Source organism: Colias philodice, chromosome 18, assembly GCF_061535455.1.
Source record: "Colias philodice isolate Cphi_HAF_F1 chromosome 18, ilColPhil1 Martin Lab GWU primary, whole genome shotgun sequence".
Classification (NCBI taxonomy): domain Eukaryota; kingdom Metazoa; phylum Arthropoda; class Insecta; order Lepidoptera; family Pieridae; genus Colias; species Colias philodice.
The window spans coordinates 2346950-2367940 of record NC_143103.1 but is presented as its reverse complement, the minus strand read 5'-3'; the positions used below and the strand labels follow the sequence as shown (position 1 = coordinate 2367940).

Genomic DNA, 20991 nt, shown 5'->3' with positions numbered 1-20991 from the left:
GTGGTAAGTATACTAATCTAAGTATGGATATCCCTCCGGATCCGCCGGATCCTCCTGATCCTAACGATCCCTCCCAAAATGTACAGACTCGCCTTCCTCACAAAAGGCATTTGGACGATGATATTTCAAACGTCTCAAAACTAAAAAAAACTTCTGTGGAGATTAATCCTATAGCGGCATCTATCCAGACAGTTTATACTCACCCTATGCTATCTGAAGGTGAAAGAAGGTATTCGGAAGCAGACACTGGCCCATTCCTTGTCCACTTATGTAAAAATGAAACTGATCTTGCTTCTGGTTCAACTTTGAGATCTGTAAAGGTAGGCCAACTTTTAGTTACTAATGGTATTAATAATATTAAACGTGATGGCATTAAAAAGATAGGTAGGAATCGAGTCTCTGTTGAATTCTCTAATGCTGATGACGCCAACAAGTTTTGTCATAATCCAATATTGAGTAATAACAATCTTACTGCATCCATCCCTACCTATAATTTTTCTCGCATGGGAATAGTTAGAGGAGTTCCTACTGACATTTCCATGCAAGAATGTGTAGAAGCTCTAGAGATCCCCCAAGGCTTCGGAATGGTGTTAAAGGCCCGTAGACTCAACCGAAAACGAAAAACTGATGAAACTACTGAGTGGATTCCGACGACTACTGTTGTCCTAACTTTACAAGGACAAAAATTACCCGATAGAGTCTACCTATATAAATCCTCCTTAATTATCGAGAAATACCAACTTCCAACTATACAATGCCGGAAGTGCTGCAGGTTTGGGCATATCAAATCCCAGTGCCGATCAAAACCTCGCTGCTTCCGGTGTGCAAAGGACCATGATGGCATTGATTGCAATGTTTCTGAGTCTGCCGCTTCATGCATCAGTTGTTCAGGTTCCCATCTTGCTACGGACCCAGTGTGTCCTGAACACTCAAGACAAAAAAATATAAAACATATTATGTCTGAGGAAAACATTTCTTACTCCGAAGCTTCCCTACGTTTCCCCATGTCCCGCAAATCCTTTGCTGATGCAACCCGTCAAACCCCTTCTTCTTCAATTACATACTCTTCACAAAATCCGCCCTCTTCCCCTACCTCGTCCTCTTATAAGAAAACCGTTTTCTATATGCCTCGTCCTAGAGCTCCTCTTGGAAAAGGCTATGATAAAGCAACCCATAATAACATTGTTCGAGATCCCCAACTAGAACCGCAAAACGGGTGTGCCTTATCAGGCACTTCCCCTATTACCAGATCTCAAAGAGAGAGCAACGTCCTCATCTCCTGCCTGACATTTTTCTATGACATCATTAAAACATGTAGTGATGTCGACTTACCGCACAACGTGAAAGAAATGTTATTCAGAATTCTTGACACTATCAGATTAAATAATGGCTCCGAAGAGCCTGATACAATGGAATGCTAGAAGCGTTCGACCAAAGAAACATTCAATCATCAGCCTTATTAACGAATACGACCCTGTGATATTTGCCATATCTGAGTCGTGGTTAGTTCCTAAGACTCGTTTTACCATCCCTAATTATGTGTGCTTACGCAATGACAGAGCCGACGGTTATGCCGGTGCTGCTCTGATTATTAAAAGATGTATCCCCTTCTCCCAAATCCCTATTCCCAATCATAGTGAGGATATCAATGCTGTTGCAGCAAAAGTTTTTGATTTTACTGTTTTATCTATATATATCTCGAAACCTTGTTCCTCTTTAATTCCTGATTTGTACTATATATTGTCCTCTCTCCCCGGTCCTATTTTAATTTTGGGGGATTTTAATGCCCATCACACCTCATGGGGCTCCCATAAGTCCGACCTATTTGCTGTATCTCTATTAGAACTGTTTGATGATCTCAACTTATGCATTTTAAACAATGGCTCCCCTACTCATATTGTTTTACCTAATCAAAATCCTAAAAGTGTTGTTGATTTGTCCTTGTCTTCCCCCTCCTTATCTCTGTCCTGTAATTGGTCCACTCTCCCTGATTCCCATGGGAGTGATCATTTTCCTATCCTCCTCTCCTTTGACCATAACATCCCCAAAGCCCAATATGTTCCGTCTCTAAAATTCCACCTGTCTAAAGCTAATTGGTCTAATTATTCATACTCTTTAGAAACTAAAATTAATCTTTTTCCCCCTATTTCATTTAATAATGTATTGCTTGTTTATTCCCAGTTTGAATCCTCCATCCTTTCATCTGCCAATGCTAATATCCCTCAGAAAAAACCATCTCATTATAAACCCTCTACTCCTTGGTGGGATCAGGAATGTACAGATATTGTTCGCCAAAGATCTGATGCGGAAAAACTATACATTTCTAGTATGACACCAGAAAATTTCCTAAACTTTAAAAAGATTTCAGCTAATGCGAAAAAAACTCTTAACTCCAAAAAGCGTTCTGGATGGCTAAATTTTTGTGAATCCCTCTCTCCTAAAACCCCTCCTTCTCTAGTCTGGAAACAAATTAAAAGGTTTAGAAAGTCATATTCCCCAATTTCCTTAACCTCTAACAATACCTCCCTTTGGTTAGATGAGTTTATAAATAAATTAGCTCCTACCACCGTCCCTGCCTCTGACCTATTTCCCTCCTCACCCTCCTTTCTCCCTCCCACAAATAACCTAGACTCGCCTTTTTCCATGGATGAACTCTTATGTGCCCTTGATGGACTCAAAGATTCATCTCCTGGTATTGATGAAATTCCCTACTCATTTTTAGTCCAATCAACAGAAAAGACTAAGGTATTATTTCTTGATTTAGTAAATTATTTCCTTTCCACCGGCTTCATTCCTCCATCCTGGAAAACCCAAATTGTAATCCCTATCCTTAAACCAAACAAGAACCCATCAGATCCTAACAGCTATCGCCCAATTGCCCTGTCCTCCACTTTATGTAAAATAACGGAAATTTTATTAAAAAACCGGCTAGAATGGTTTGTTGAAAATAACAATATCCTGGCTAAATCTCAATTTGGGTTCCGCAAGGGATTTAGCACTTTAGATAGTATTGCCGTCCTCACTACTGATATCCAAATTTCCTTTAAAAAAAAGCAGTTCCTTGCTGGAGTCTTTCTAGATATTGAAGGTGCTTATGACAATGTTATTCTTCCAATACTCAGGCAAAAATTGCATCAGCTGAGTATCCCCGAGAGGTTAACAAGGTTCATTTGCAATCTTCTTATGTGCAGATCAATCCAAGTAAGAGTTGATGGATCTTTAAGCTCTCCGAGATCCATTTGGAAAGGTCTCCCGCAAGGATCTGTGTTAAGCCCCCTTTTATATAGCCTGTACACCTATGATTTGGAGTCATCAGTAAATAGTTTTTGCAACATCCTACAATATGCCGACGATATTGCGTTATACTGCAGTTCATCCTCTATATCTGAAATAGAATGTAATTTAAATAGTGCGCTCTACTACCTACATGAGTGGTTACACCCACATGGCCTATCTTTATCCGTCTCAAAAAGCTCTTGTGTAATTTTCACCCGCAAAAGATTAGTTCCTCCTTTAAACCTTTTTTATAATAATGATCCCTTCCCTTTTCATGATAATGTAAAATTTTTAGGAGTATATTTAGATTCCAGAATGACTGGATTAGTCCATTCAAATTACATTGCTAAGAAATGTGAGAAAGGCGTTAACGTTTTGCGTGCGTTGTCTGGAGTTAGCTGGGGCGCGCACCCTTTCTCTCAGAAGCTCCTGTATAATGCTGTGGTCCGTAGCCACTTTGATTATGCTTCATTTTTATTGGAACCATGTAATAAGGCCGGCAATCAAGTTTGGGACAGAATCCAATCTAAATGCTTAAGGATTATTCTAGGTGCTATGAGATCCACAGCAATTAACGCCTTACAAATAGAATCCGGTGACCCCCCTCTTCATTTTAGGAAACAGTACTTGTGTGATAGATTTATTTGGAAACTTTTTCAAAATTCTTCCCATCCTCTCCTTGCTAGATTACAAATTTTACATGGTTTAGTTGACAATAACTCAGCGTTCCCCCTCTTAAAATCCTACTCATTTATTTTAGCATTACCCTATACTTTGTATAAATCCCCCTCCAATCCTATCTTTTGCTCTCCTTTTGAATCCCTTCTTTTTCGCCCAAATATTGAATTTTTTAAAATTTCAAAACAATCCCCCGACGCCAATCATAAATTCAACAGCATTTTAGCTGAAAATTGGAATGGATGGACTCCAATTTTCACTGATGCTTCAAAAACCTCTGATATTGAAAACGTGGGTATAGCTGTCTGGATGCCAAAATTTGCCATTATGTTGTGTCGTAAATGCCCTCCAGTAACATCTACCTTTGTGGGCGAGGCTTTAGCTCTGTTAGAAGCGGTACTCTACGTCCTATCTCATAAGCTGACTAAATCGATTATTTTCACAGACTCCAAAAGTTGTTTACAGGCATTGACTTCTAATCAATTTCGTTCAAAGGTGAAATATCCGGTAATTATTAAATTAAAAGAAGTCCTGTTAGAATGCAAAGTAAATGATATTGATGTTACCTTGGCTTGGATTCCTGGACACAGTGGTATCACAGGTAATGAGTCCGCCGACCTGTGTGCTAAAGCAGCCATTAATATATCATCAGAGTCTCATGAACTTACATACTCACATGACATTGTTGCACTTGCGCGCCCTAGACTTTTTGAAACATGGAAGGATTTTTGGTCTATGTCAAGTAGAAGTAAGGGCAAATTCTACCGCTCTATACAAAATGATATTCCTCCAAAACCATGGTTTTTTAAATATAAGGACATCCCCAAAGGTGTTACCTCTACGATCTGCCGTATTCGACTAGGCCACGCAAGTACTCCAGTGCATCTAGCAAAAATCAGGGTGAGGGACAACTCAATTTGTGAATGTGGTATTGATGAAGCTGACCTGGACCATATCTTTTTTAACTGTACAAAGAATTCTTCCCTATATGATAACCTTCCTCCTACCGTTCCTCGTCCTACTAACATGCAATCCCTCCTCTCATTAATTAGTACTCGATTTGTTTATGTTATATCTAAATTTATTATCTCTAACAAAATAAAACTGTGAATATTTATCAAGCGTCCAAATATTGTGGATTTTAGTTTTTATGTTATACTTTGTACATAGTTTACTGTTCGTCCTTTATAACAATTAAATTAACCTGGTGTTGGGAATTTCTATATATTGTGTGTGTCATTTTTTTGTTGTAGATATCTGCGCTTGACTGATACATTTCAGTTTCTTATAAATCTATGAGATGTAAAACTATCCACAACGTGACATTGGCAAAATTGTGGCAACGCAGCACTGCCATTTATAAAATAAATTGAATAAATTGAACAATCATTCTTAATTTTTGAGTTCGAATAAATAATAAGGTTGTCGTAAATTGACTCATTGTTTCGAAGTTATTAATCGTATAAACATGGTGCGATGATCTAGTGTTCAGCTTACGTCATGGTCAAGTTAATTGCGTTCTTATTTATTCAATATCTACTCACAACAGTTTGTTTCTCGGAATTAACTGTAGAAAAGGGAGATAAGGTGTTGAATGGATTTATAGATTTCTTAAATAACCTACCCAACCATCCTTATGTTTACAACGAGGGTACCCTACAAAATGCGCAACAAGTAAGTTAACCATCTAACAAAAGAACAAAACGCACCTAACGTTCTGAATAAACTTTCTCTTTTATGGAATATTATGAATTTTGAACTTATTTAATTAAATTTTTAAGAGTATAGATATCTAAATAGAAAAGGTTATCTACTTGGACCTTTGATGATATGCTTAAATCATTGTCCACATAATCCGGATACTGGTAATGATATAATAATATTTAAATTTAACAATACACTCATTTTTTATGTATGATTTGATATGTTATGATCACATACTTGTAAATTATAATAATTTTTATAGCATATAAGGAAGCTTTGTACATTGAAAGAAATATTTAGCTTCACAACAATCAGCCATCATTATATTATTTATTGCAAATTTATTAAAATATGGACCATCTTTTTGCTAATGAAGGCATAGCCAAAAGTGTCTCCTTTTGGCCATACTCTGAATTACAAATACATCAAAATATTGTGATGTTTATATCAAATTAAAATTATTGCTACTTTAACAGGAACCAAATAGTGATGTGATCCACATAGAGGTTGTGCTACAAGGTAGTGACGAGGAGCAACTGTACGGTAGAAAAACAGTAAAATGCTCTGCAGATGTCATTGATCTTATGGAAGCTGGGATATCTGTTCAGAACCAGCCACAATGCCAAGAAGTGGAAGATGTGACTGTGCCCAATGTTCACAATGAACCAAATGTAGAAGAAGCTGATACAACTGCTCCTCCTCATGAAACAATACATCTTGATAACGAAGAACAGACTGAAGGGGTTTGTATCAAAATAATTGTTTTATTAATTGTATTTTATTTAGGTGAAGCTGACCTTACCAGATTAATAAACTGTCAAGTAAGAATGTTATTGCATAAAAGTGGATAATGTTGTAACTGTAACAGGAAAATAAATTGTTTGCATAGTTTTATAAAAATTGAGGGAAGCAACTTTCTTAGATTACTAAAAAGTGAAGTCCCTTGTCCTCTAATGGGGTATGGCAGAAATATTATTATTTCTTTTGTATGAATGTATTTACATCACATTATTTCATTATTACTCTGTAACAGATCATAATATCATATTATATAATTTTATGTATGTTTTGGATAACATTTTTTGCCCAATTTGTTTGTTTACTTTTATTGTTTGTTTACTGACATTTGAAACTGTTGAACAGGTTTGGTATGGCATGTTAAATATTTACATTGCTTTTGTGTTGATGTGTGAAATTCTTGAATTGGAATTTATCATCAGTATTTTTATTTTACTATTATTTTGTTTTCATTTAATTTTTTTTATTATTATAAATTAAAGGACACATTTAACTGTGTTCTACAACTCGCACAATGTTCATAGCCGCCATCAAGTTTGGACTCAATTGTATCTTACGAAAAATACTAAAAAATCTGCATCGGAATCTGCTCTCCTCTTTGCCCTGTCTGTGAGAACATACCCTTAAATGATGTATACATTGATAAAAAAAGAAAACGGCGATATGTTGATAAAACGGCGGGACACAGCTAGTCTAATATGATAGATACATTTACAAAATCTTATTTGTCCATTATGAGTATTTAATAAAAATGATCATTATATTTAAGTGATTAGTGTTATGTGTATATCTGATACGGATGTGTGCGTTATTGACATTAATGTGTCAATAAATATTATTCTAGAATCGAGTAGCTAGATTTTTTTTCAATTGAAATAACATGAATTATTTGATGTGAATTTCTATGTCTTCTTTTGTGGTATGGGGCAGAGGCATTATACATCTCTTGTACTGATCAATTTTCTTTACGGACTAGTAGGTGATCCTCCGGCCTCCCAGACAAAGTTTTTTTTGTCCTCACTGGGAATCAAACCCAGAACCCCTTTTTCTACTCTCACGCGTTTAACACCGTACCAAGAAGTCGGTCTAAATGATATTATGATATGCATGAGAAATTTTTATTTATTTAGATTTGATATAGTGGTTTTTTTTTTATAAATAAATATATATAGTATATACTAACCGTAAGTATACAATATAATTTTTATGTTTCTCATTAGATTTCTAACATAATATGTACTAGTTAATACAATGTTTTAGTCATAGGAAAGATATCTAATTTTTGTCAATTAAAATTTATTTCAATGTAAATTATATTTTTCTAGGTAACGTCAGGGGAACAGTTTATAGCAGTACCTCGTCGTTACTTAAATGCGTCGTGTGCTGGTTGTGCCGATCACGTTAATCCCGATGCGCCAGGAGTGAGAGAGCTTGCCTTGCTGGCTGTAAAACACCTTGATAAACATGAACCAGATGTTAAACACACTCTCAGAGATATTGTTGATGTTGAAAGACAAGTTCAGGTGCTTATAACTTGTCATAATTCCCAAATTATAGTAATGCTTATTGTTTATTGCTAAGTGTTAAATTTGTTTTTCTCTTTCAGGTCATAAATGGCATTAAATACATACTAACTTTAAACATAGACTTTAATAACTGTACATCACCTGAAGAATTATGTGATGAAATTGTTCCGTGCAAAATATCGATACTTGAAAAAACTTGGATAAAATACCCTGATGGATCAAAATACCGAGCTATCACATCAAATAATTGTACAGAACAGTGGCAATTTGGTGACGATGGTGAAGAAATAACTGATAAAGATAATAATGCAGTATCAAATGCAAATAATGCAGATAGTGATGAATATATTCACGCCAAAACTAATTCAGCATTGGATGCTCAGCCAAGTAAAATTAAAATTATACCTGATGAGGTAGTTAAAAATATAGAAGAACAAATAATTCCTTATAAAGAAATTGAATCTTCTAAAACTTCCGTACAACATCATCCAAACTCATTTAATTCAGTTGATGTTAAATCTGATCATGTTAAGGACTTAGATGCAATACCTGACAATGGTAAGGTACAATTTGTAGAAACCTATGTTGAAAATCAGAAACCGATACAATTTCTAACTGATGAAAAGAAAAAAGCTGTTGATGATCTAATAAATTTTTTTAATTCCGCTGGTTTTGATTTTAGTACAACAGACAACTCGCAGCGTGCAAAGAGAAGTTTCGACAATGATTTAAAGTTATTGACTGTAGTTGAAAAGTTTCACAAACTCAAAAAAAATATAAACAACGCAAATTTAATTTATTCTTTGGCTCAAATTATGATCGATTATTTGAATGAAATAGATTTGGAAATAAAAAACAGAGTTTTGCAAGACGTAATAAGTGCAGAGGAAGAAAATGAAAATTACCAACATTTCTTTTATATACAAGCCCGTGTTATTATACCGTGTGATAAATTATATTGTGATGATCAAAGAAAAAGAGCTAAAATTTGCAATGGTGTCATTGAGAGTGTTGATGGGGAATCGCCACATATTTTAACTACATTTTGTTACGATGACGTCAAGAAACCCTCTTCGATGGGTAAATCGATGGCAGTTCCTTTAGATGATCCATTACTAAAGAAGATGATAAATCAGGCAATAAAGAAAATTGAAAGTAATTCATTAAATTCAAACGCCATAAGTGTTAAACAGGTTCTCGATGCCACAACACAAAGAGGATCTGGTGCATTCACCAAAGTATTAGTAGAAATTGTATTCACGAATTGTAATAAAACTCTTTCTTTCAAGAAAAGGGAAAACTGTACTATCTTAAATTCTTTGGGTTCTAATATTTGCGAAATCATCGTGTTTGAAAGATATTCTCTGAAGGAAAAAGATATGACTACTACCTGTAGTCCAAGGAATACAGAAGAAACTTTTTCTAAATCGAAAGAAACACAAAATATCAACCAAATATATGAGGATCATATTATCGCTGAAATGGTTCAACAAGCCCTAAAACAAATTGAACTGGATTCAAATCAAAATAATAAACAAAGAGTACTACAAATAAACTCAGTTACTACTCAAGTTTTAGCCGGCCTTTTAACTGAAATTAATTTTGTAGTGGGTTATACAACCTGTAAAACTGATATAGACAATGATATTGACGAGGCTTCATGCCCATTAAACAATGAAACTCCACGAAAATGCCAAGCAATCATTTGGGATAGACCTTGGTTGGAAGATGGGCGTCAGATTAATGTGACTTGTAACAGTGAAGATATACCTTTTAATATTTCGAGACCAAAACGAAGTATCCAAGAAAACGGTCTACAGGGAGCGCAAAAAAATAATGACCATAATGATCCCAAATACTTAAATTTAGCAAAAGAATCTTTAAATAAATATTTTTTAACATCAGGAGTGTCTCAACAGTATGAGCAAATAAAAATAAAAAAAGTCACAACACAGGTTGTATCTGGTACATTGATAAGACTTGATTTTGAAGCAACTGGGCCAGGGAATGTCATCACATGTCATTCCAGAGTATGGGAACAACTTTGGTTGAAGAAAAAGGAGATTAACGTTACATGTCATACTGATAGTGAATTGTCGAGAGAGAAGAGAGGCATTCCTGGGGGAGAAACAGAACAAGACCCTAATGATCCAACATTTTTAAATTTGGCTCAGGAATCATTGAATAAATACTTTGTTACATCAGGAGCGTCTCAACAATATGAAAAAATACAAATAAAGAAGGTTACAACTCAAGTTGTAGCTGGTTCATTGACAATAATTGATTTCGAAGCAACTGGGCAAGGGAATGTAATCACATGCCATTCAAAAGTATGGGATCGACCTTGGTTGAAGAAAAAGGAGATTAACGTTACTTGTAATACTGATAGCGAATTGTCGAGAGAGAAGAGAGGCATTCCTGGGGGAGAAACAGAACAAGACCCTAATGATCCAACATTTTTAAATTTGGCTCAGGAATCATTGAATAAATACTTTGTTACATCAGGAGCGTCTCAACAATATGAAAAAATACAAATAAAGAAGGTTACAACTCAAGTTGTAGCTGGTTCATTGACAATAATTGATTTCGAAGCAACTGGGCAAGGGAATGTAATCACATGCCATTCAAAAGTATGGGATCGACCTTGGTTGAAGAAAAAGGAGATTAACGTTACTTGTAATACTGATAGCGAATTGTCGAGAGAGAAGAGAGGCATTCCTGGGGGAGAAACAGAACAAGACCCTAATGATCCAACATTTTTAAATTTGGCTCAGGAATCACTGAATAAGTACTTTGTTACATCAGGAGCGTCTCAACAATATGAAAAAATACAAATAAAGAAGGTTACAACTCAAGTTGTAGCTGGTTCATTGACAAGAATTGATTTCGAAGCAACTGGGCAAGGGAATGTAATCACATGCCATTCAAAAGTATGGGATCGACCTTGGTTGAAGAAAAAGGAGATTAACGTTACTTGTAATACTGATAGCGAATTGTCGAGAGAGAAGAGAGGCATTCCTGGGGGAGAAACAGAACAAGACCCTAATGATCCAACATTTTTAAATTTGGCTCAGGAATCACTGAATAAGTACTTTGTTACATCAGGAGCGTCTCAACAATATGAAAAAATACAAATAAAGAAGGTTACAACTCAAGTTGTAGCTGGTTCATTGACAAGAATTGATTTCGAAGCAACTGGGCAAGGGAATGTAATCACATGCCATTCAAAAGTATGGGATCGACCTTGGTTGAAGAAAAAGGAGATTAACGTTACATGTCATACTGATAGTGAATTGTCGAGACAGAAGAGAGACATCTTTGGAGGTGAAATGGTACAAGACCCTAATGATCCACAATTTTTAAATTTGGCTCAGGAATCATTAAATAAGTACTTTGTATCATCAGGAGCGTCTCAACAATATGAAAAAATACGAATAAAGAGAGTCACAACTCAAATTGTAGCTGGTTCATTGACAAGAATTGATTTCGTTGCAACTGGGCATGGCAATGTCATCTCGTGTCATTCAGAAATATGGGAACAATCGTGGACGGGAACAAGAGAAATAACTCAGGTTAAATGCCAAACTTTTAAGAGAAAATCTAGAACTAGGAGAACTTTAAGGGGTGGTAAGACTGAAGAAAATCCAAATGACCCTCGATTTGTAAATTTAGCCAAAGAGTCGTTACGAAAATATCAAATGTTAATGAAAAGCAGATCAAAACACGAAGTTATATCAGTGAAAAAAGTTAATAAACAAGTTGCGTCTGGAATCATTTATAAAATAGATTACATTGCTTTAAGAAAATCATGCCCTAACAAAAAAAAAATGTGTCGAAAACCCGAAGGTGCGAAACTTTATTGCCATACTAAAATATGGGAACGGCCTTGGTTAAATAATAAAGAAATCGCTGTTGATTGTTATGAAAATGATGAAAATGATGATAGCGAAGAATATGGTAGAAAAAAGCGACATATTACAGAAAACATGTCTAAAATGGGAGATCTGAACGATGAGAATAATAACATATTGTTGGAGGCAGAGAAAAAGCTCTCTAAAAGTATTCGACAGAAAAGACAAGTAGAAGAGGAATATATCGATGAAGATACTAAGTATTACTATGCAGACCGAGCTATACAACAGATAAATGAAAATTCTGATACAAACAATCTACAGAAAATGATCACGATTCATTCATTTCAAAGTGGAACGATAATGGATGTAAATATGGTAAGAATGTATATAGAAACAGCTTATACATTTTGTTTGCGTAATCAAGATGAAACAGAATTGACTCAATGCGAAGAATTACCTGGCATGTACCATAAGATATGTCTTGCTCGCATTTGGCCTTCTCCAGACGATGAGCTTGTTATTCAACAAATACATGTCGTATGTAATGATGAAAAAGAATTTGAGACTGTTACCGGTATATCTGCCAGATCATTCATTGACGCTTCAATTAAAGAGCTGGAAGCTTCACCTAAAATTAAAACTAAAATTGTCAGTCTAGGAGAACCTAATGTAATACCTAGTCTTGATTCTAGAGAACCAACAAAAGTTAATTTTATGTTAGGATTTACTAATTGTTCGAAAGACGTTGATTTGAAACAATATCCTAATTGCGACATTGACACCACAAGGCCATATAAAACGTGTACATCTCACATATGGTTGGTATCAAATAGTAACAAAATTAAGAAACTGAATGTTCATTGCATGTTTCCCAATGTCATGAGGAAAAAACGATCTGTGTCAATGAACCCGACAAATGCAACATCAGATGAAATAACCATACAAAATTTAGTCCAGGAATCTTTAGAAAAACTTGAAATGAGTTCTATACATAATTATAAACAGCGAGTATTACAAATAAATAGTTATTCCTCGAAGATAACAAGTGGTCGAGTTACAACAATCGATTTTGATGTTGGATATACGTCTTGTTTAAAATTTGAATGGGTTGATAATATTACAAATTGCGCCTTTCTTGAGCATTTGCCTCGAAGGCATTGCATTTCCTCTATATGGGAGCGATTATGGCTAGATAATGGTAAACAGATCGATGTTAACTGTCAAGATGATGAAACTCCTATTGAAGCTCACGTTGAATTTGAAAATCCAGAACATGCGATGCAACTAGCGAAGCAGGCTTTGAAACATATCGAAGCAAAGTACCCGAATCCTCTTCGTCAAAAGGTTGTTAGAATATTTTCAATGGAAAAGCAAGCAATTGCTGGTGTACACTATCGTATGAAAATTGAAGTTGCAAATACTAATTGCCCCGCATTGAGTACGAATGATACCTGCGAAGTAGTATCAAATATGGGTCTAAATAAATTTTGTAGAGTTAATGTTTGGATAAGACCCTGGACAGAACATCCTCCCAACTACCGTGTGTCCTGTGATTTTCAGGACGGAGCGACCACGGAGTTGTATCGACACATACAAGCAGAACGCCTTTTCTATGATTTCATAACTACTTATAGACCGGATTACATCAACGATCACGACGAAATGCTGAAGCGATTTGAAATTTTTAAAGATAATGTGAGGAGAATTCACGAATTAAATATCCGCGAACAAGGGACAGCTAGATATGCTGTAACTAAATTCGCAGACCTGTCATATGAAGAATTTGCCAAAAAATATTTGGGCTTACAACTTGGTCTCAGAGATCCAAACCAGATACCTTTTAGAAAGGCAGATATTCCTGATGTTAAACTTCCTGACAAATTTGACTGGAGGGATCATGGCGCTGTAACGGAAGTGAAAAATCAAGGATCTTGCGGAAGCTGTTGGGCTTTTAGCGTGACAGGTAATTATAATTTTATTACCCTACATATAATTGTTTTGGTTTCAATTTCGTTAAAGCCACGTCTGTAGTTTTTTTAACACTTTAAGGGCCGATTTTTCAATGCTTGGTTAAAACTTATCCGTCCAATAAAGTATTACACGATAACATAAAAATATCACGTAAACTGTCAAATACGGTCAATTAAATACGTTTACGGAATACGTTTTTAAATGGTAGTTTTATACATTATTCGACGAATAAGTTTTAACCAAGGATTGAAAAATCAGCCCTAATATGAATGATAGGAAATTTATAAGTCTAAGTGAAGGTTTCTCTGAAATAAGTATAAAAATAATGCTAGTGACTGGTTTGATATGAAAAAGCAAATCTAGGATGAATTAGTATGACTAGAATATTTATTTATTTATTAAAAAATAAATATTTAGATATTACGGCAACACAGTGTGAAATGGATGAAAGGATGGCAGATTTTGAAGGGACTTAACGACTGAACTGAAGTCAAATTAATTCCATATTCATTAATTAAAGTTTTTTTTTAATTATTCAAACATTTTTATCAGGTAACATCGAGGGTCAATGGAAGATTCAAACGGGCGAGCTTGTGTCGCTATCGGAGCAAGAATTAGTGGACTGTGACAAACTGGACGAGGGCTGCAATGGAGGTCTACCTGATAATGCGTATAGGTAAGATATTACACTGAATTACTATTATTGATAATAATATATTTGTTCATAAAAATATACAATTCGTTAGGTATTATGATGGAAAAAAGTTGAAATTCTTTTCCGAGGTTAATAATGATTCTCTTATTCATAATCATGCGCTATATTATTTACTTCCAGCTATCTACTATGACTGCTAGTGCTTTGATTTTTTTATCCAGCAATTTATGGAATGTCTTTGCTTTACTTGTTTAATTTCTTCTTAGAAAATTAGTTTACTTGAAAATGAAAGTCTCCAAAATTTATTTTCTTGTTATCGGCTCAATGTGTTTATAATATTTTTTGCTAACCTTTCACACACGATAATGTTTAGCCAAATAAAAACCTAAATAATTTGAGCAAAAGTTTTGTATGCGAAATTATGTATAGTCGTGTTAGCAGTAAAATGTAGGTCATGGCAACAGATTCAGAACGAACAAATAAACACATTTGTTCGCCTTTTCATATCCAGAAAGGGCATGTTTTGACCAAGTTACGTGCGGAAATAATTCATGTAAACTTTATAAAAGTAAGAATTAAATAAAGTTATTATTGTTTGCATACTGCATTATCTTCACAATAAATAAAACATTTAATATGAACCCATTTCAATTTTATTACTTTGAAGGCTGTTTAATTTTGTTTAAAATTGTTTGGCCAAAATCAAGTATTTTTATATTCATACCTGCTCCGCTCATTTGTTGAAGCTATATTACTGCAAAGTTTCATCCAAATCCGTCCAGTACTTTTTCGTGTAAGAGTAACCAACATCCATCCTCACAAACTTTCGTTTTTATAATATTAGTGGGATTGGAAATAGCAAAATAATAAGTTATTTACATACATCTGTTATCAAAGTATTTAAATACTAGTTACGGCCCTGCCTTCATACGAAACTGATGAATACGCCGTTCGCACAGGAATAGAATGTTGGTCCGATTTCCCTGAGTTAGCATCCAAGCTTACGTCTTTATAATTATTAAAATGTATAAATTCATTCTTTAACTCCGGTCTGCATCGTGCAGACATGGGTGTAAAAGTCTCAATTTATTTATTAAATGTAGTTCTAAGTATATCTGAGTTTTCTTTTGAGGCCTCCGGCTGCGGGAAATGTAATTTACTGTTCGGCCAAATTATGTAAACTATAATTATTTTAGTTGACGGTTATTACCAGTGTTTTGCGGTTAGCAGTTAACACGTCATCAGCTGATATTCAGTTATCTATATTGAACTTAAAAGTTGTCCTGTTTACACGACTTTGAAATTATTAGTTTACAATATATTTAGGTCGAGGCTACAACTTCTACGTTGCGTATTCTTTGTCGTAGATTATCTATACATTATTAGGAGACATATCATTTTATCTGAAACTAGCGGTCCGCCCCGGCTTCGCCCGTGGTACATGTTGACGTTTTCTCTCCATAAGAACCATCCTCGTACTTCATGGAATATTATAAAAAAAGAATTAACGAAATCGGATCAACCGTTCTCGAGTTATGCGCTTACCAACACATTTTGCGATTCATTTTTATATATAAGATTTGTTATGCCTGTATGAAATTTTTTTTATGTTTTTTTTTCCATTCGCACATTTTGATGTTGCATACAGATGAGATCTTTGAAATGAACATGATTCACTAAATAGTAAATGGTAGACTCGCACACATACTGCCTACACCCATAAAGGATGGGGTCACTAACAAGTTTAAATCAATTTTGAACTTACATAATATAAAGAAACAGTTATAGCATTAATACATAAGTACTAAATCAGGACAGTACCTATACAAACAGTCTCATAGAGAAAAAAAAATTAGCGACGATTCGCCACTAATGAATATTTTGTATTCCATAATTTTATCAATACTTTCGTCTGATTTAAAATATCGCAAAAGTATACGTTAATTGATTTTATGACATCTGCACGGTAGTATATCGGGATTATAGTCAGATTCGTTCTCAGTCTATAATAAGTCTCCCCCACCATGACAGGATGTGCCAAATTTTTATATGTTTATATTTTTTTCAGAGCCATCGAGCAGCTAGGCGGCCTAGAGACGGAAACCGACTACCCTTACGAGGGAGTGGATGACAAGTGCGCTTACAACAAGACCCTGTCTAAGGTCCACATTCGCAGTGCGCTCAATATCTCTTCCAATGAGACTGAGATGGCTAAGTGGCTGGTGCAGAACGGACCTATTTCTATTGGTAAGATTTTTTAGTCATGTAGTTTAGTTTGTGTTCTCTTGTGTAACTTTTTCAGGTGATTAGGAATTTAGAATAGTATTATTTACAATAGCGCTGTAATTGGCTTGCCCCAAGAGGTTGAACCTAGCAATACGTGTAAAATTGAGTTATGCAGATTTTCATCCCGCTTCACTATGGTTTATTAGTTTTCTAATCTATAGCAGTTTAAATAGTTTTAATGAGTTATTATGATGATAAAAAGTTAGAAGTGTTCATTAGTATTATCAGACATTTAAAAACCCATTATACTATAATTAACGTTACTAATTTCTATTACCGTAACGGTCACAGATAATTCATATTTTTTTCTTTTATTACTTCGTTACCCATAATTTACTTTTTTTAACTTTACAGCGTTACATTTCAATTATTTTTACACATAGGCGATTTAAAGCTAATTTTAAATTACGATTATTGAATTATTCGCTAATAATGTTTCAATGTTAACAATTATTGCCACTTTAGCGATAAGCGCCTCGTGTAAATACGATTAACCGTTTAAATAATTTTAACGATGCTTGGAATCTTTTAAATGTGTTTTTGTACCACGTCAGGATAATGAACTGTTAGATATGCTATATTTCTCTTCAAGCGTTTACGTGAAATAAGAGAAATTGAGAAAATAAATAAGTAGACTTTAAATTTTTTCTAGTTCTTTTTTTATATGTATTTGTAGAGATTTTTCGGTTTAGTTATGATTCAATCATCGTAATGGTGTAAAATACGAGATGACACATTATGTATTTATATTTACATTACATATATTTTGTATAGAGATATTCCTTTACCTTATGAATAACTGATAAGACGTACATACGTATTACTAAAATAATAATTATACGTATATGTTTTGCAAAACAATGAGATCATGGCCAAACAATTGACTTATTAGGGTTTAGTTAGTCTTTATTTTAAATTTGTACTTTAGAATATACTGCGTATATTATATTGTATTCTATATAAATTAGTTGGAGAATACCAATGTTTATGTAGATTTCGTTTAAACATTTACACAAATATATAGGTTTAAAAGGAAATACAAGTTAGATATAAAACTAATATTTCTTGTATTTAAACTTTTTAAAGGTATCAACGCAAATGCAATGCAGTTCTATGTGGGCGGAGTGTCTCACCCCTGGCGGATGCTGTGCAACCCCAATAACTTGGACCACGGAGTTCTTATAGTGGGATATGGTGCTAAAGGTAACATAACTTTCACCGTTTTAATTTAAATAATAGTTTTGATAGGGCTTTTAAGTTTCAGGATTTTTAACATTTGAAGATTTGTGTTTGTATTTTATACCCTTGATAAAAGTATGAAGGTTTTGGAAAAAGTTGGTTTTTGGTTGAAAATTATTATTCTGGAAAAATATGCGTTTATTTTAAAATCGCGCTGCGCTTTGTTTATAGAATATTCCACATTTTAAAATTGAGCATAGACAGTTCCGTATTCCGTAGGTACTTGTTTGCGAAATAAATTTATCTCTCAATAAAAAAATTTAAGCCTGTTCAATGGCAACAATATTTTTCAGCCTAAACTCAACTAAAGCATACCTTTCTATTTTACAGACTACCCGCTATTCCACAAACATCTGCCGTACTGGGTCATAAAGAACTCGTGGGGCAAAGAGTGGGGCGAACAGGGCTACTACCGCGTGTATCGCGGGGACGGGACCTGTGGGGTCAATCTGATGGCTAGTAGCGCGGTCGTGTAGGATCTTGGGCCATGGGGCTAGAGGCTAATTGGAACATAACTGGTGGATTAAGTGCTACAGTCATCGTTAATTTTTTTATGAATGCAAAAACTTGTGACATTAGGTGTAAGTCAGAGTTGTAAAATACAATTCAGATAACGTTATTATATTATTGGTTTCAATCCAGTACCCAATCGATATTTACTATTACTTTTAGAAATATAATTAATAATATCCAACTAAAAATTCGAGACTGTTTTAAAACAACGCAATTTTCAAATTAATGATAAAGCTGGTTACGAATATATTTTATGCCATTTATTACCATTGGTAACCATAGCAACGTTAAATTTACCACATACGTTGAATACACTGTTAAGTTCCAGTTATCCCCTATATTTAAAACATAGACTTTTAGACCACGTTAAAAATAAAGATGCTGCAGATATTATAATTAAGTAATAAGAATATGATTTACACTTAACCTAGATAATAATATAATTAACTAACACGCACTAATATATACACAACACTTTACTTTAAATAACATTTTATGATGTGAAATCTCATATATTCGAATTTGCAATATATTTAATAATACGTTAAAAATACTTGAAATTCTTACTAGTCATGATCTTGGTGAATTTTGACAAAAGTTAATATCTCATCGAATAATATTTCTCAATACTTTGTGATTGTCTTTATCATTTTATATTGGATGTACTGGCATAATAAAAAAAAATTATGTTAAAAGAGACCAAGAAAAGAAGCTAATATTATGTAGTAATAATATCATCGTCCAAAAAAATCACCGTTTAACTTTTTAACCAGCTTTAATGTGCATTATATTATATTTTGTTTATATATATATTACTTTTATTAATTAAATATTATATGTATATCTATGACTTGTGTACATGATAAGCTTATGAATTACATTAATATAATTAAGAGTTTTCTTAACACTAAAAGATCACGAAAGAATTATCTTGCTCTAGCTCTATGTTCGTTTGATGCACCGTTATACGAATCTATATTATCAAACTTCTTCATACAAAAGTCGTCTGTATTACCAAGGAATTCGGTTTGAAGTTGAATGAAGTGACATTTCGAAAAATAATACGTTATTTTATGAATCCTTCGCACTAATTACGAGAAATAAAGCATCATATTGAGAAACAAGTCATTTTTGCTTAATTTAACTACATTTTACTACCAGTGCCTTATGAAAATATTATGCATAAGCGATATTTTTAGGATATTTTATTATTTTTAGATTCTCATGAGATTTTGAGGTCTTATACATAAATTTAGTATAAGCAGACTAGTTATGATTTTTAAGAAGAATGAACTTTCATAGACCTGTTAGTTTTAGCAGTAATGACGCCTTACCGTCAGAGGGCGTTGAATCGATTCCCAATATTGAAAAATATTAGGAAAATCAAATTTTTTCTAAAGCCTAAATACATCATAATATGTACGTAAAGAATTATGAGATTCATTTTTGTGATATGATGCCGCTTCTAGGAATTTCCCATGACAATCTATATTATGTATAAAAAAATTGTTTGGTGAAAGATATTGGCTACGTTGAAATTGGAACATTGGTTCATCTACAATTAATTAGGTCTGCATTAGTTTATATTATGGTCTTAACTTGTAGAATTTTTGTCTATGATGTTCTATCTTTTTGAATTTTAAGTCTTCCGCCTAATTTGACCATACCAAAAAGATTTTATGATTCAAGAATTCTAATAAATTGTTAATTATGTTATACTTAAACGAATCTCTAAAGTAAATACTCTTATGCAATGGCTACAAGAATACGTGTTAACGTCTTATGCATAATAATAAATTGTTAAACTCTATGAATATTAATTATAAAATGTATCATATAATGATTAAGGAAACTATGTATTAATTGTACTTTTTGAGGTTGTATTAAATAAATATTATATCATAAGCTATTTTGTTTTATTTTATAGGAACCCTTTGAATATTTATTTACCTACCCACAATTTGTTTTATAAAGGAAGTTAAATCGTTTCATTCTACCCACAATTCTACCGAATGTATTTCGCAATGAATCATACCTACCTTTATTTAATAAATCAGTAGCGTATCATCGCGATACGAATATTGGAATAACTATGAGCGGAGTAACCGGTGAAAGATATCATATCACTCCATCCATCGATATCTATCGTACTCGTACAATTAAAATGAGAGTCTTTAACCAATTCTACTCTGACAAATACTTCCATAATTCGCCTAAACGCATTTCACTATTAAAACGGCACGAGTCACGACCCAATTCCATTACTGCGATGATAAAATATATCGCAGTATGTTTACAGCAGAATAAATCGATCCTTTCATAATACATTCATGAATTAATGCAATAAGGAATCTACGATGTATTACCAACTCTGCGGCAGTTAACTCAATAAGCGTGCGTTCGTAATTCAATAGGATGCCTACTGAGACGCTCGCTGCATCGCTAGTGCAACTATTGTGTAGTGGAACGGGCTGGTTCGCTTCAACGATCA

General features: G+C 33.9%; 2 protein-coding genes across 2 annotated transcripts; both read left to right on the top strand.

Annotated features, from left to right (window-relative positions):
- Positions 1-4400, top strand: LOC149480273 (uncharacterized). The gene has a single exon (XM_089706639.1). It carries the CDS (start codon positions 24-26, stop codon positions 1419-1421), a length of 1398 nt encoding a protein of 465 aa, XP_089562765.1. The 5' UTR covers positions 1-23; the 3' UTR covers positions 1422-4400.
- A 941-nt stretch (positions 4401-5341) lies between these two features.
- LOC149480272 (uncharacterized) lies at positions 5342-20405 on the top strand. The gene is made up of 8 exons (XM_089706616.1): positions 5342-5628; positions 6135-6401; positions 7782-7979; positions 8063-13799; positions 14360-14483; positions 16531-16709; positions 17835-17951; positions 18318-20405. The coding sequence occupies exons 1-8, from the start codon at positions 5455-5457 to the stop codon at positions 18461-18463; spliced, it is 6942 nt and encodes a 2313-aa protein (XP_089562742.1). The 5' UTR covers positions 5342-5454; the 3' UTR covers positions 18464-20405.
- The last annotated feature ends 586 nt before the right edge of the window (positions 20406-20991 follow it).

Bases quoted from the DNA above. Each gene is read 5' to 3' on its own strand.
- LOC149480272 (XM_089706616.1), top strand. From the start codon at position 5,455: ATGGTCAAGTTAATTGCGTTCTTATTTATTCAATATCTACTCACAACA. The intron at 7,980-8,062 runs GTGCTTATAACT...TTTCTCTTTCAG, and splicing joins ATGTTGAAAGACAAGTTCAG to GTCATAAATGGCATTAAATA. The intron at 13,800-14,359 runs GTAATTATAATT...CATTTTTATCAG, and splicing joins TTGGGCTTTTAGCGTGACAG to GTAACATCGAGGGTCAATGG.
- LOC149480273 (XM_089706639.1), top strand. From the start codon at position 24: ATGGATATCCCTCCGGATCCGCCGGATCCTCCTGATCCTAACGATCCC.